Genomic DNA, 16,392 nt, shown 5'->3' with positions numbered 1-16,392 from the left:
ACAGTTAGTTACTTTAATAATTCATTATACTTATAATGGAAGGTTTCGTCCTATCCTACCCGTTCGGCTAACGACCCTCCACTAGTCAAGCGTGCGGTGGGTAAGAATGGATACCCATTCAATCGCCATTTTATAGGCAATTTCCTTAAACACCCCTTATAGACCAGCTTCGTGAATGAGGCCTACTAACGGTAAGACTGACTTTTACTCATACATATATATATATAGTGTTAGACTTTTAATGTTATATATAGTATAGGGTGTATGTTATACTTTCAAAATACTAGGTGGTTTAATTTAACAATTATACTTTTAATTCAATTAAATTGTTAACCTAAGCTTTTATGGATTTATTAAACCTCTTTAAATTATACACCTTAATAAAACCATAAGGGTGTGATATGAACTTTTTCAAAACTATACTAGAGTTTTAGAATTCAACATTCCTAATTAAACTTTTAATCAACTTTTAAATTCCAAAACTTGAGGGCAAGTTTTGAAACATTTCAAAACATTAGGGTTTAGGATTTAAATATACATCAAAATTAAACCATTTAATCAAGATTTAAATTCCAAAACTTGAGGGCAAGTTTTGAAACCTTTTTCAAAACATTAGGGTTTTAACTATTTAAATTTCAAAACAACAAAACTTTTGGGTTCAAATTTAAACTATAAAACCTAAGGGGAAAATATGAAACTTTTCATAACAACAAGGATCAAATAACAAATAATCTAAATTAACAATTATTCACATAATTATCCATATTTGATTTATTTAATGATTTCTTGCAAAACAATTTACCAATTAAGTCAAAATAATTAATTAATTATCACATAAGGAAACAATTATCTTATTAATTGATAAATATATTCAATTAGATCAAGAATATAGTCAAATATATCATAAAATCGGATTAATATTGATCTAATATGATAAGGTAACTATCCATAATCAAAAACAGCAAGAAATCCCGAATATATCTCTGTCTGACGCACCGACTCGCCGAGTCACCCTCTGGAACTCGCCGAGTAAGGGCAACTCGCCGAGTCCACAGTGGGACTCGCCGAGTCCTTCAAGCAGAACACCAAAAATCAAAATTTTCAAACATATCAAGCATCAATACAATAGAAACCAATCAAGTCTCTGATACCACTGATGGGTTTTGGTCATAAGACATCCTATGTGCTCATACAAACCCTAATGCTTGGATCTAGGTTTATCTATTGTACATGCAAGTTATCCAAGGCTATAAACCCTAATTCGAGCATATGGGAATCAATATTAACATATAATTAGGTTTAAGATATTACCTTGATTGTTATGTAGCAATAACAATCCCAATTCCTCCTTGAATTGACTTTGGAGGCTTAGAGTCACAAGTGTCACTCCTCTAATGGCTTACAAACACCATGAGCAAATGGAGAAGGTATAAAGAGAGAGGATAGGTATAAGAATTCGTCTCTAGGACCTCTTGGGAAGGGATGGACGAATTCATGAGCCTTGGGGTCTTTATATAGGTGTAGAGATTAGGGTTTTAGTCCTTATCCTTATCTAGTTGCTTGCCCACCAAGTAACCATAAGATAAGTCTTGAAACCCCTTATCCTAGTCGAATTCTAAGACCTTATCACCTTAAATTCGTCAAACCTATTAATAAGATAATCCTTACCTTATTTTGTAACTATCACATAATTATAATTCAGCCCCTCTAGTTTAATTAATTACATTTGATCACAAAATTAATTCTTAATTAATTATTGACCAATATTAATTAAACAAATATGATTTCTCCTTTAATATATTATTCTTATAACATATTAATAAATCATAATAACCTCTCTCTCTCTGTTTATTTCTCCAATCAAGTTGCTTTGGTGAAGACAACCCAAAAGGACCATGCACCATCGGGTCAAGTACATACCAAAATAGTTATGGACTTAGACACTAATCCAACAGTCTCCCACTTGGATAAGTCTAACAACTATTCTGCGTATGACTTCAGATCCTGATCTGCAATCGTAGCTTTCCAAAGCCGTTGTCAACTCTGATCCTATCAGATACGCGTGTCCTTAGATAAGGGATCATATATTCCTCCATTCTAGATATCGTATGAGATATGATTTCTAATCATTCTCTTTGTAATATCTCTCGATTCCCGATTTATGACGACTGACTAATTGAACAAATCAAATTAGCCCTAGCCCGGCCGAGCATTTACGTTTGTCATCACTAAATCATCGAGGGGCCCAAAGATATCGCTTTTATCCTACCTTGGATAAAAGGAACGGATAAACTTTGATACAATGTTTGCTTGCACTCACTCACCGAATCACACACAACAATATGTTTTATAACACCAAGTTACTAGTGCGTTTACATATTATCAATGTGCAACCGATTTGCAAGATACAACTCACACATCTCGGTTTCAAGAATATAAGATGTTATCGTCTCACCAATCACTCGTGATATAATTCATGGAGTGATCCAAGTGAGCGTGGGTTTAATCTAATGCTCAAGTGAACGTTCCCGCCTACGCGTGGATATAAAGAACGTCGAAAACGGAGTTTGTATGCAAAAGATACGACCGTTTTAAGAAAATCAGACAGTAAAACACTGATTTTCTTTAATCGCGTAAAACCGAATCGATCCTTTGAGATACTTACGCTTTGCCGACGGGATTTCCGATAACATTTTTGGACTCTGGTTATAATCTATTATTTAATTTCACACTCGAAATATTTTTAACAAAAATATTTACAAAAGTCGCGAAACGGACACCGCGAGCCGTTTAGACGCAAAACTTTAAGTACGATTTCCTGGAATTCCGTAACTCCAAAAATTAATACGTTCGGGTTTCTGGAATCGTTGAATTACCCTCTTTCATAAGAAATTTTTGAAAATGCAATCCAACATCGGGATCTCGATTCATCAATTTATAAGTGTTTTAGACAAGTTAAAGGATTAAACTACCTTGTGGGACCCACTAATTATGAGCACCTATTTCCAGCTCATTCTTTGCCCACGTGACAGCAACCCTCTCCATTCCTTTCTTTTTTTATCTTGAGTGCAAGCTTCCCCAATCAAGTACAAGCATGGTGATTGAAGCATGGGGCTTCTCTTCCATTAGTGTATCCCCTTACACTATAAATAGAGCTTCATATCATCTCCAAAAAAATCACACCTCAATCTTTAGCTTCTCTCTCTCAATCTTGATCTCTATCTCCCTCTATATCACTTTGAAGATCGTCACCATAAACCACCATTCCACCACCCCCTGTTGCCGCTGCTTTGTGAGTACTCCACCATCACAATTTATTTATTTTTGTATGCTACATTCGTTAGCAAATGCCCAAGAACTAGTTTATTTATTTATTTTGCTTTGTTGTGCTTAATCGAAGAAGAAACAGGAGGAAGTGATTACCTTCCATTCAAATATCTGTAACTCACGATGTATGAATGAAAGAGATGTACTGAGCAAACTTTGATTTGTTTTATTTAAATAACACCCATGACCTTTTTTGAATTTATGAGATTGACCCCTCTTTTTTTAAATGGATTACAAATCATGCCTCCACTATTCAAACTTCATTACAAAATTAATTTTAAACCCCCTGCTATGGAAATTATTTACAAATTTAGTCCTAAACACCTAAACTAGGATGTATATGTTCCATATTGGTCTCTCATTTGGAAATTATATTTATAATTTAGTCCAACTAAATTATTTAATTAACATAACGGACACTATACCTTGGTTAATTACCAAACTACCCTCCAAATATTAATTATATTAATATTTCCTTAGGAAACTAAATTTTCTCGGAGATTCGTATTCACGGAAAACTACTCGACCTTCTCGCATCCATTCCAGAACGTTATTCATCTATCGAACGTTAAAGTGAGTGCATAGTTACTTTCAGCTTACACATAGATATGAAGTATTTTATATAAATTACGTACTATGTATGCATATTATCTGAATACTTGCTATCTATGCTGGATGATCGTTTTATACATATTTTCAATGATTTAAACTGTATATGTATTTTATATCTACAAAATGTGTTGGGTAAAACATGGGTAGATGTAATAGTTGCTGTGTGACGAAATAAAATAATGAGAGGCCTCGTTATAGATGTTATTGATGATCTAGTCATCTAGCGGAGTATAGATGACAACCACGGACTATTCTAGATAGTCCAGTGGAACACTAGCAGGCTCGCAACTTATAGGTGTTTATTTGAACTGTGTGTTTATTTGAACTGTGTGCTCACCAGATGTACTCCATCCCCCGCATGGTTGCCTTAAGGACATTTGTTGCTGAGGAATCCCCTTAGCAGTAGTGTCCGTCCCGATGATAATCCTTATGATAGGTCCCTTATGATAGATGCTTAGGGACTTAATGTGAGGATAACAGGAACGGGTAATCGGGTTTGTTTAATTTAATGAAGTTAATAAACTTATTTATTGTGGGTTGAAAACCCTATGTGCTCACCAGGCTCCCAATCCTGATCCACTCAGTTTCTTGTATTACAGGTAGTGGCGCATGAGCATAGATGTGATGTTTTGGACGAGAGATTACGGATATAGGCCTGTAGATATGAAATAATGTAGTAAGGCTTATATTGTACTGTTTATGCTTTTGATCTGTACGAACATGACATCCCGAGTCTTTTAATGAAATACATTTCTATGGAAATGCTTTTGATAAATCTTTATCATATTTTGTTTTGGGACAAATTCCGCAATGCTTTTATTTAAAATGTTACTCTGATTTTTAAACAAAGCATAAACAAACCGGTCTTTTCTGGCCGTGATTTTGAGGATGTCACAGGATATCATCAAAAGATAACCCAGCAGATCCGCTTACGAAGGGACTGAGTAGGGTTAAGCACTTGCAGCATGCTAGGAGTATTGGGCTGAAGGATGATATTAGTTTAGATTATATTGTTTTAGAAACTTGTAATAGATAAATATAATTGACATTTGATGATTAAATAAATGAGTATTATTTATAAGTAAAGTTACTGTCTTATGTTAATTGTTTAACTATTGTTTCACTTTGCATGTTTTGACTTCCTGAATAATTGAGTTATTAAGAATAATCAAATTATTCGAATGGTCCACAATCGTTCATATGTTGGAAGTAGATATGAAAGAAGATTGTCATGGTATAGCAAAGGTTTGCTGCAGCGTTCATGAGTGCTTATGAACTAGTTTTGAGCATTGGAACAAACCCGCGTTTGCTGGAATCACTTTAAGGTATATATGTATATTGTAAGTGATCGCAAGATGATAATATCATATGGTCTTAAAACCTAGATATATGGTTTGTTATTTGTTAATTGGTTGTACATTGGCGAATAAGTAAATGCATATAAGTCGAAGTTTATCTGTTACTTTTATCCTAAGAGGGTAAAAGCGATATCTCGGCCGCTCGATGATTTGATTTGACTTATGTGTCGGGCCCGGTCAGAACTAAATTGATGTGTTCGATTAAGTTCTATGTCGAATAAATCTGAGATCGAGAAACTAAATGCTGGACTATGATTGTGTCTGCATGATATCTGAACAGAGGACTGTACGATCCCTTATCTAAAGGACAAGACTGATAAGATCAGAGTTTGACAGCGTCTTTGAAAGCTACGATTGCTAATCGGATTGTGCTTGTGTATATAGTTACCGGACTTATCCAAGTGGGAGACTGTTGAAATAGTGTCTAAGGCTGTAACTATATTTGGCAAGTATTTGACTCGGTTAAGCATGGTCCTTTTGGGTTGCCTTCACCATAGCAACTTGACAAGATGATTTATAACGAGAGAAGAAATATTATTAATATATTATGATAATAATAATATAAGGAATAATAATATTGTTATTTGATTAATATAAGTCATAAATTAATTAGGAATTAATTTGGTGACTTAAAGAGGTTAATTGAATAAAGGGGCATAAACTGTCAAATGTGTGATAGTTGTATTTTGGGCTATGAATCTTTATGGATGTGAGGGTGGACGATTTTAGGGTTTGGAGAAACCTAGAAATCGTCCAAGGCCTAGTCTATAGGGATTATTGGATTGCTTAGGGCCTAAGTTATTCAATTAGGGTTTAAGATGTAACCCTAGTAGCTCATAGTATACATAGACCCATAGGGTGGAGGAAATCGGCATTCATGCAAAGCAAGAAACCCTAGGGCCGATTTTCTCACCCTCCTCTCTCTCTCCATTATCATCCTCTTGCTAGTTGGTGTTTGTAAGCCATTAGAGGAGTGACAATTGCAACTCTAAGCTCCAAAGACAAGAAGATTCAAGCAAGCAACTCAAGGTATTCCTTTAAATCTTATTTCATATGTTATGAATTGAAAGTTTACACTAGATCTATCAATATAAGTCTTGGATACATTGCATGTTCAATTAGAAAAACCTAGATCCAAACATTAAGGTTTGCATGTGTACATAGGAAAGTTCTTATGGCTCAAACCCATCAATCTAGGTAATGAGAAGTCAAATCAGAAAGTTAAATTAGGAAGTAGATATAATGTCATGTAGGTTAATGACAAACCATCCAATTTTTAACACCTGCTATACCCGTAAAGGCGTAAACCAAACCAGAGAGGGTGCAATTGATTTTTCTTTAAAAATGAAGCGGCTTTAATTATCCAAGATAAAATATAGCAGTTAAACCCATAAAAAAAAAGAACAAAAATATACTAGTTTTTATGTATATTGCTTTTTAATATATTATATACCCAAAAAATTGTGTTGGCGGTAAAAATATATAAGCATCTTAGTACAACTTATAGTACATAACAATTATTTTTATACAACAAAGGTTACCGATAGATTTATACATGTATTTAATACTAAAAGTTAATATTTTATAATTGAATTATATATTATTAAGTTAGAATACAATAATTATTTATAATAATTAAAAATCTATTAAAATTATGTTAAAACTTATAAGATATTTAGCATTATTATTATTTTTTATTAGAATACTTAAATATTTATGGACCAAAAACTTATAAGAAACGAAATTACAAATATTTTAAAATTTTAAAAAGGAAAATCACAAGAAAAAGAAATAGCTATCCAAAATAGTCTATCTATAAAAAAGTTAACGGCTCAAAAAGAAAATATTTATCATGTGCTACTTATTCTTAGTAGCAGTAAACATAAAAATCTTGTTGACATCATAAATTGCTAACACATTTAGATAAGAATCATCTTTTTTTCCTTCCTTTAGCTATCAATAACATATATCAAAGTTACATCAAGTGCACCGACCGCTCAATTAAAACTCATTGTAGCCTCTTATTATGATTCGAAATGTTTGAGTTTAGATTAAAAGAAATTGATACTATCATATCTTTTGCAAAATCATCATTCTATCCAAGACTTTAAAAAAAAAATATGATTTTTTGCCTTTGAGTATTGAAATTTACGCTTGATGTTGCATATCGTTGACTGTGAGAAACAATAATGGGCAATTTTTTTATGGAGTTTTGGATAGAATGATGATCTTCACAAAAGATATGATAGTACCAACTTCTTTTAAATCCGCATCTAAACATTCCAGAAATAATAAGATGCTACAATGGGTTTTTGACGGGGCAGTTGGTGCACTTGATGGAACTTTGATACATGTTATTATTCCCGCTAACAAACAAAATTTACCTAAATGAAGGAAAAATGTGATTGTTATCAAAATGTATTGGCAATTTGAGACCTAAATATAACTTTTACCCTTATTGTGGCCGGTAGGAAAATCGTTGCACATGATTAGTTTTTTTGAACGACTGGTTAGTAATTAGAAGTTAAATTCACCAAGTTAATTAATACGTCTATGCATGAGTTTGAATGCATGACCTCCAATCTAAGAAGTTTTCACCTCTACCAAATGGCCTAGTCCCACATTGGCAAAACTAAGAATATAGTAAATAAATATTATCAGAAACATTAGTTAATATATGGATCATTCTTGTTTCCACCACCAAGTATGTTTATGGTTATATATATATATATATATATATATATATATATATATATATATATATATATATATATATATATATATATATATATATATATATGACGTTATTTTAAACATTTAATTATTTGACTCTTACATATAAATATTAACTTTGTGATGTCGTTATTGTAATGTGAGGTGTTTTTTTTTGGAGATTTTCATCGACGTGCATTGAACAATAAAGATTTTTTTTACCATACACATGCAAAACTTTAAAATGTCATTGAACGTGCTTTTGGTGTCTTGAATAGGGGTGTTCGTTTGAATGGATCGGTTCGATCAAATTCAATCAAATAAATCCAAATTGATTTTGATTTTTAAAACATATATCCAAATAGTCCAACTAAATTCAAATCTAATCTAATCCGATCCAATCAAATTACAATTCAATTGGATCAGTTTATATAAATTGGTTTTCAAAAATCAGAATATTTTTAAAACCACATATAATTAAAATATTATCCAACTTTATAAAAGAAAAAAAATAGCATAGTTGTGGTTTAATGTTTATAAACAACTACTAAAAAAAATTAAAGTTTAATATTTTATAGATATTTTTTTAGAGAAAATACATATTAAGGTTTTTTATTAGGTGAAACTTTTTGAATCTATTTGACAAAAATAAAAAATAATAATAAATATTTGTAGATATATATTAAAAATAAATAAATATTAAATTGTTATTCGGTTCTTATTTTATAAACTAAAACCAATATGAAATTCAAATTAGTAATTCGGTTTTGTAGAAAACTAATCCAAAAATGTGAATACCCGAACCAAATAGTCCAATCCAAATTATCTAATTGGATAATTCGGTTTTATTCAAATAACGAACAACCATAGCCTTGAAAGCATGATTCATTATATCAAAGAGGATGGCTCCATTTATGTTGGTCACACAAACAAACATTATCATTGCATCTCATGCGCTTAATAATTTCATAAGGAAAGAGGGTTTGATGTTTGAACGATGAGTTCTTTACTCAATAAGATCAACTCGATGTGTTGCTTCAAAATAACCTTATGCGTGTGATGATTATGAAGACGAGGTTGAAGCACATGGTAGTGTAACTAATTGACCAAGAATATATGGTTTATTTACGAGAGATGAATTGCTAATCAGTTAATGTAAAATATGGAACGAATGTTTTTTTTTTTAAAAAAAAAAATTGTTATGATGGATGTATGGATTAAATTCCAGTATTTTAAAACTAGAATTATCAGAAAAGTCTTTTTAAGTTAAAAGTTTCACTTTATTTAAACTTCAATTTTTTTTAATAACTTACGACTTTCAAAAACAAATAATTTTGTTTCTTGCAGAGTGCAACACACATTATACCTCTTAATAAAACAAATAATATGATACGTAGTAATAATTTCCACGTTTGTGCATGTCTATTATTGTCTAACGTAGTTTTCAACCTTTTGCCATAAAACTAGAATATATCAAAATTGTTTTTTTTAGGTTTTTTACTTGAACAATCCTTTCATTTAAATTGTTTAATAAACTTGTTTCTTACATAAACATTCTAAAAAATCTCTTATATATAATCGATTAAAAGTATCATTAATTCTTAGACTTATATATATGTAATATGTTACGATTTCCTATGATGAATATGTCTTTTTTTTTTTTTTTTTCTTCTCTTGTGGTGTTCCTTGTGCTCAACAGAACAACAAACTCTATAATCTCGTTCAAAATATGATAAGAGGAAGATAGCAACAACTGTAACTTAAACAAACCATCTTAAACAGATCATCACATGCATTAGTAACACACTTGGTTCTTCAAGTCTTAGCAACCCAAGTGTGAAAGTTTTAGGTTTTTAGTTACTCTCTGTGTTGTTGTTCAGCATGTCTAGAACAGAGAAAGCTGCTTTCTGGAAACGCTCTTTGCCTTCCTCTAAACTTTTTTTCCTCTCAAAAGCAGAGTATTTGCATTTCTCTATTTCTTCTATTATTCCACTTGAGCTTTGGTCAATTTCACTGTGTACAAAAGTAGAAAAGAAATAGGACAACATTCTAAGCAAAAAGCTTTTTCACAATCTTTGAGTGAAGTGAATACTATATTATAGACCATTATAAGTTTGTTTACTCACGTAATCATCTTAAGCATATTCTCCATTGCAGCTTGTACTTGCTGTGAAAGCTCTGCAGATAATGATCAAGTTATTAGATGAGATTCAAACAGTAACATTCAAATTAAGATTCAAGAAAGTCAACAGAATCTACAGTTTTCTAATAACAGGATGGTTGGTTTAACTAAATCAATTTGGCATTGACATCATATCACATTCTGAATTTCAATCGGTTGAGTTATGAGTTCATGAAAAGCAGGAGGCTAGAGAAAAATCAGCAGCAAAATACTACAATAAGTTCTACTAAATGTAGTATGCAGGACACTAATGGTGTGCAAACAAACACTGCATCCAGAGTGGAGAAAAAGATAGATATCATTGATCAGATCTGGATCTACGTTGCTACCATATTAATCAAAAACAAATGAATTTGAGACTGAAATATTGTATTGTCTGCAACTTAATCCCAGTTTCAAACATAGAGATCTGACACCAATTGCAGGAATTGCTTTTCCAAGTGAGTAATGCACATATTTGTGATAATCCAATGCCTTAAAAACCTAGCACAGCAAAGCACTCTCTAAGAATCTCCACTGTAATATCTCTACGTATCTAACTCAGACAACAATTCAATCATATCATTGACATCGCAATTGAAATCGCACTCACAAATTATACAATCCTTTTTTATTTTCTTAAAACATACTTATAACGGCAGGACATTCTCAGGCTATTACGCTGTATATATTCTAAAAAATGCTGTATTCATACTAAATCAAAACAATGATCATGTAATTCCCTAACGAATTGAGTTTCAATTCAACGCAAATTAATTCGAATTCGACTTGGAATATTCGTTGATTTCGAAAGTAATTACCAATGATCAGTATACAATTGTGCTTACCGTAGACGACGTTGGATAGAGAGGACTGTCCGTCGGAAACCGGAAGAAGTTGCCTATTACCGGAGGGAGAAGCCGGCGGTGAAGAAGACGCCATTGAAGCTTAAAGTACGATCGATCGTTTTAAATGGAGCACCCGTAAGGCATGGACTATCTACCCATCCTCTTTTATAGGGATCGAGTGAAGTTTTGAACAAATAAAAGTGTTTTACATAAATTGACTTTTGAATTAAGAGTTTTCATTTTTCAAAGTGCATTGCTATAATTGATTTTTTTTTTTTCTGTTGTATTGATAATCAATACTTATGTGGATCTGTCCTAAGAGCATCCACAATGGTGAGTTTAATGGGAGAGTTAAATGAGGTGGCAAGTCTAGTTGTCATTTAATGGTGAAACTCTACCATAGGGAGATGCCACTTTGGCATTCAATGGATTTGGAGCTCAATGGCCATTGAACTCTTCAATGGGAAAAAGGAAAGTTTTTAATCTTAAATACATACTATAAATTAGCTTTTGTAACTTTCTATTGAATTTTGTAGAGTTGAATGCATTGTAGAAAAAAATTAATTGAGTTGCATGGAATGTAGAAAAATGATGTGGCAATCCATTGAACTCTATAAAATTCAATGCATTGTGGATGACCTAATTTATCATGTCATCATTGTGGATTTTTTTCGATTTCAAGCTTAATATGGGGCTATTTTCGTCATTTTCCCACTCTTTCTTTCTTGCATCCTGATAACTTTTATTATTTCCTAAAATGTAATCATTTGGGTTGCCTAAATTAGTCCTCCAATACCACTTATTAGAATCCATTTAGACAACCAAAGCCTCTTCTTTTTCATTAGTCATATTATGCATATTATGGCTCGGTTGCGTTAAAGATTGACTATGATCTGTGATATATGTGTAAATATATTGCAAATAATAAAAGGATTAAAACTTTATGTGGAAGTGGAACACGATCCTATACATACATGCTTCATGGAACCCATTATGTTCAATGTAACTATGTAAGGATTGAAAGAGGTGTAATGGTAATATGGTATAACGCTTTGGTATATGCTATAATGTTATACTAACAGTTGCATAAGATTAAGCTGAAAGCGTAATTGGGTAACATTAATATTTATAGTAAACGAAGTTAGATGAGAGTCTATTTACAAAATTTAATATCAACAAAATATAAAATATTTTTTCAAGTTATAAGATTTTTTTAATAGGAATATTTGGTAAAATTTAATAGTAGTTTAAGTTTATTTTTTCTTTTTTTATAGGGTCATCTGTTATAAAATATTTTTGTTTTTTTATATATTAATCGTACAATGCTATAATTGGTTGAATGAAAAAATGATTCTAGATTCTTACATCAAATAGAAAACAAACACAAACGGGCAAAAATTTCGCCACTAACCATATCTGAATCGAAGGAAACTGAGAATTATACGAGTTGATTCATATAACCCGTTTCACAACTCACTGAGAATCGGTCAAAACTCAAAACTACACAGTTTGAGTATTTCACATTTTATTTCCAATTTCGCACTCCACAACTCCACATTGTGGGATTTCTCTTAATTTTGCTTCTTTTTTTTGAAATAGCTTTTAGAGAAATGGCTACACAAGCCAATCTAATTGATATTGATTAATGAATAAAATCTTATTGAACCCAAATTACAACAAACAATCAATAATCTTAATCACAAACTAAAAATATTCCATCTTCAAAATTCTAATTCCACTCCTATCCCTCCGATTCCGACCTCACACTCTCGAGAACCTGAACAACCTCCGCCATACTCGGTCTCCTCAATGCCGATTCCGACGTACACATCAATCCCAATTTCATCACTTGAATCAACTCATTCTCCACAAACCCATTCAAACTCCTATCAAAACAATCCGAAGCTCTCCCCCTTTCAATCAAACCCCTCACATATTCACACAAAACCACCACCTCATTCCCCCCCACCCCCTCCACCGGTTTCCGCCCTGTCACCACCTCCAACAAAATCACACCAAAACTATAAACATCACATTTATCACTCAATCTCATACTTTGAGCCAATTCCGGTGCCACATACCCCACCACATTGTGAAACCCGGTCAAACCGTAATTATCAAGCAACGGTAAAAACTTGACTAACCCGTAATCTGCAAGTTTCGGGTCGTAATTTTGATCTAACAAAATGTTGTGGGATTTCAAATTGAGGTGAAGGATTTGAGGTTTACAGTCGTGGTGAATGTACGACAACGCCCTTGCTACTCCTAATGCGATGTTAAACCTCCGTGGCCAATTCAATTCCGGGTTTCCGATTCCGGAGCTACTCCCGGAATGACTGATTCCGATTCCGTGGAGGTTGTCGTAGAGGTTCCCGTTTGGGGCGAAATCGGATAAGATTAATTGCATGGTGGATGACCAATAGTATCCTTGGAAAGACACGAGATTTGGGTGTCGAAGCGATCCTAGCCGTCCGATTTCTTGTTCAAATTCATCTTGGCTCTTGATTCTTCCTAAAGATTTGATCTTTTTTACCGCGATTGAAATCCCACCGTCGAAATCAGCTCGATAAACGGTTCCGATTGTTCCGGAACCGATTAAGCAGTTTTTATCGAGTAAAGCTTTGGTTCCTGCTTCCCAATCTTCATATTTTGATGGTAAAGTTTTGCTGAAAAGAACTAATTTTCCGATTATTAAATTGGAATCTGATGAAGCTAATGGTGTGCTTTCTATGATCATTGTTTCATCTTCTCTTCCTCTTCTTCTTCGGGCTTTCATGTTCAAGATGATTATTATAATAACTCCGATCAAGATCAATGAAGCAGCAACAATGGCAACAATGGTGGAAACGCTTAGTTTTGGTCTTTTTGATTCAGAATTTTTTGAATCTCTTGTACAAGATTGATCCAATGGGGGCCCACAGAGCTCTGGATTGTTTGAAAACACTGAGGAATTGAAATTTTGGAGTGAAAATGCAGGGATCTGACCCGATAGGTTGTTGTAGGAGACATTGAAGTGACTCAAGTTTGATAGATTTGATAAAGTTGAGGGAATTGACCCGGATAATGAATTTTGGGATAGATCTAATGTCTGGATTTTGGAGAGGTTTCCTAGGGTTGAAGGTATGGATCCGTTGAGATCGTTTTTGTGAAGATCGAGGATTCTAAGGTTGGACATGTTGTAAAATGATTCCGGGATTCGTCCCTGTAAAGAATTTCCTGAAACGTCTCTGTAAATGTAACGAAATTAGGGTTTGAAAATTGTTGAGGTGAAGAAGAAAGCGTAAGGTGTAAGTGGACTTACAGTTCTAGAAGAAACCTGCAACTGCTCAAGGAATCCGGGATTCCGCCGTTGAGATCGAGGTTATGAAGATCGAGAACTTGTAGAAGTTCAATGGAGCCGAATTCTTCTGGGATTTCACCAGTTATTGAATTATTCCCCAATTTGATGACTGAAATTCTTTTTAGATTTGAAATCTCCACCGGGATTTGACCGTTTAATCTGTTGTACGCCATGTTTAAAACCTTCAACCCACTGCATTGTGAAACAATGCTCATAGGGATCTCCCCTTCAAAACCATTTCCAGCAACATCAAAAACTTCTAGTTTTTCACTACAAGTTTGAATCGGTTGAATCTGTCCATCGAATTCGTTATTTGAAACATTGAAATAACTCAGATTTGCGAATTCTAGAGCACTGAAAGGGGCATTCCCGGAGAAAAGATTACTGCCAAGATCTAGAAGCTCTAACGTTTGACAATTTGCGATTTGATCTTCAATTTTTCCAGTCAACATGTTGTTTCTTACAGACAAGTAAGCTAGAGGTGGGATTTCACAAATTCGTGAAGGGAATTCGCCAGTCAAGCTGTTGAATGATACATCGAATCCTTCGAGATTCAAGCAGTTGTTGATGATGATCGGAATTGTACCGGAGAGATTGTTATGGGAGAGTGAAATGAACTTTGTTTTTTCACAGAGCTTAAACAAAGACGATGGAATCTCTCCTTGGAAGCCATTCTTGGACAAATCGAGAAACCGAATATTAGGCAAGTCCCCTAAAAATTCAGGGATTGAACCAGACAAAGCGTTGGAGCTGACATTGATCTTCCATAAAGTGGTGAGCTCTTGAAACTCCGGTGGTATGATTCCGGTGAATCCGTTTCCGAAGAGGGTGAGAATCCTTAACGATTTCAACTCCGATAATGCCGGCGACAACACACCGACCAAGCTAGTGTTCCATAACACAATCTTATATACATTCCCAAAAGAATCACAAAACACACCGCTATAATCTCTACATTGATCTGTACTAGAATCCCATGAAATCAAACTATTGTAAGGATCGATTGTAATGTTACCTTTGAACTGAAGCAGGATCTCCTTCTCCGAGGCCGCTGCAGCCACCTGATCGACAGCCGCCGGCGACATGAATGCAATTAGCAAAAGAAAACTGGCGGTGAAGTAGCAACATTGTTGAAATAAACCTCTCATTGATTCAAATACCGGAACAAATGTCGATTACTGCTACTACACTGCTACTCTGTGTAACCATTTTTGACTCCGATTCAAATTTGGGGAAATGGCATTTCCGACGAACGTTAAGAATTAGGTTCTGGTTGTAGGTGGGTCAAAAAACAAAGAATCAAGTGATGAATTAATAGCTTGTGGTTCAATTTTGCAGAAATTGAATTGGGTATTCAAGAACCCTAGATTTTATCTTGAAGGAGAGGGAATGTGGAGGGAGATTGGTGTGAGTTGTTAATGGTGGAAAAGGATAGTGGTGGTCCACGGTGGTGATGCGGTGGCGGCGATGGTGACGATCTTTAAAACTTTAAAGCATATACTAAAATGGTGGTGATCTTGTTTGCTTCCTATAAAAAGATGGTTGCCTTTCACATGCTCTGGTCATCTTCTGATTCTTTAGATTAATTAATGAAGATGGAAATGAGATTTATTAATTAAATTGAAGTAAATTACTACAAAAATAAAGGAAATGGAAATTAATTAAAATTAAAGGCATGAGAATTAACAAGTACAAGTTGTTTTCAGTGAGGGTGTGTACCTGTTCAGCGCATTTATTCCCTCCACCAACCCAAGCCAGCACCACAATATCGCCATTACCATCAACCCCCCAATATAGTTTTCTATTTTTATTTTTGACTTTAATGTTCAAAAAATGTATTTTCAATATTTAAGAATTATATATTCATAATTTTTAAAAATATATATATTATTATAAAAATTACCAAGAAACAACTAGAGTTGAATGATTTTTGTTTTATATAAATTTGACATATAACTTTTTATCAAAATGTAGTTTTGTTTTATGATTGATGCTATAAAAGATCTTTTATATATAGAGTTTTTTTTCATGTTA

At 33.4% G+C, this 16,392-nt stretch overlaps 2 protein-coding genes and 1 long non-coding RNA gene across 3 annotated transcripts; 1 reads left to right on the top strand and 2 right to left on the bottom strand.

The window, feature by feature from the left end:
- Positions 1-3,037: 3,037 nt before the first annotated feature.
- Positions 3,038-4,915, top strand: LOC111918734 (uncharacterized). The gene is made up of 3 exons (XR_002859336.3): positions 3,038-3,292; positions 3,808-3,900; positions 4,539-4,915. It is a non-coding gene; the product is annotated as an uncharacterized LOC111918734 (long non-coding RNA).
- A 4,786-nt stretch (positions 4,916-9,701) lies between these two features.
- LOC111918735 (uncharacterized) lies at positions 9,702-11,181 on the bottom strand. Its single transcript, XM_023914355.3, has 3 exons — positions 11,019-11,181; positions 10,136-10,187; positions 9,702-10,022 (listed from the first exon to the last, which is right to left on the bottom strand). Exons 1-3 carry the CDS (start codon positions 11,110-11,112, stop codon positions 9,863-9,865), a joined length of 306 nt encoding a protein of 101 aa, XP_023770123.1. The 5' UTR covers positions 11,113-11,181; the 3' UTR covers positions 9,702-9,862.
- A 1,437-nt stretch (positions 11,182-12,618) lies between these two features.
- LOC111918745 (probable LRR receptor-like serine/threonine-protein kinase At1g12460) lies at positions 12,619-16,150 on the bottom strand. Its single transcript, XM_023914366.2, has 3 exons — positions 16,078-16,150; positions 14,320-15,933; positions 12,619-14,245 (listed from the first exon to the last, which is right to left on the bottom strand). Exons 2-3 carry the CDS (start codon positions 15,504-15,506, stop codon positions 12,760-12,762), a joined length of 2,673 nt encoding a protein of 890 aa, XP_023770134.1. The 5' UTR covers positions 15,507-15,933; positions 16,078-16,150; the 3' UTR covers positions 12,619-12,759.
- Between the last annotated feature and the right edge of the window lie 242 nt (positions 16,151-16,392).

This window comes from Lactuca sativa, chromosome 6, assembly GCF_002870075.4.
Source record: "Lactuca sativa cultivar Salinas chromosome 6, Lsat_Salinas_v11, whole genome shotgun sequence".
Classification (NCBI taxonomy): Eukaryota; Viridiplantae; Streptophyta; class Magnoliopsida; order Asterales; family Asteraceae; genus Lactuca; species Lactuca sativa.
This window is presented reverse-complemented; position numbering and strand designations above follow the sequence as displayed.

Coding starts and splice junctions, on each gene's coding strand:
- LOC111918735 (XM_023914355.3), bottom strand. CDS start 11,112: ATGGCGTCTTCTTCACCGCCGGCTTCTCCCTCCGGTAATAGGCAACTT. Junction 10,188..11,018: donor TCTATCCAACGTCGTCTACG/GTAAGCACAATT, acceptor CATTATCTGCAG/AGCTTTCACAGCAAGTACAA. Junction 10,023..10,135: donor AATATGCTTAAGATGATTAC/GTGAGTAAACAA, acceptor TTTTGTACACAG/TGAAATTGACCAAAGCTCAA.
- LOC111918745 (XM_023914366.2), bottom strand. CDS start 15,506: ATGAGAGGTTTATTTCAACAATGTTGCTACTTCACCGCCAGTTTTCTT. Junction 14,246..14,319: donor TGCAGGTTTCTTCTAGAACT/GTAAGTCCACTT, acceptor TTACATTTACAG/AGACGTTTCAGGAAATTCTT.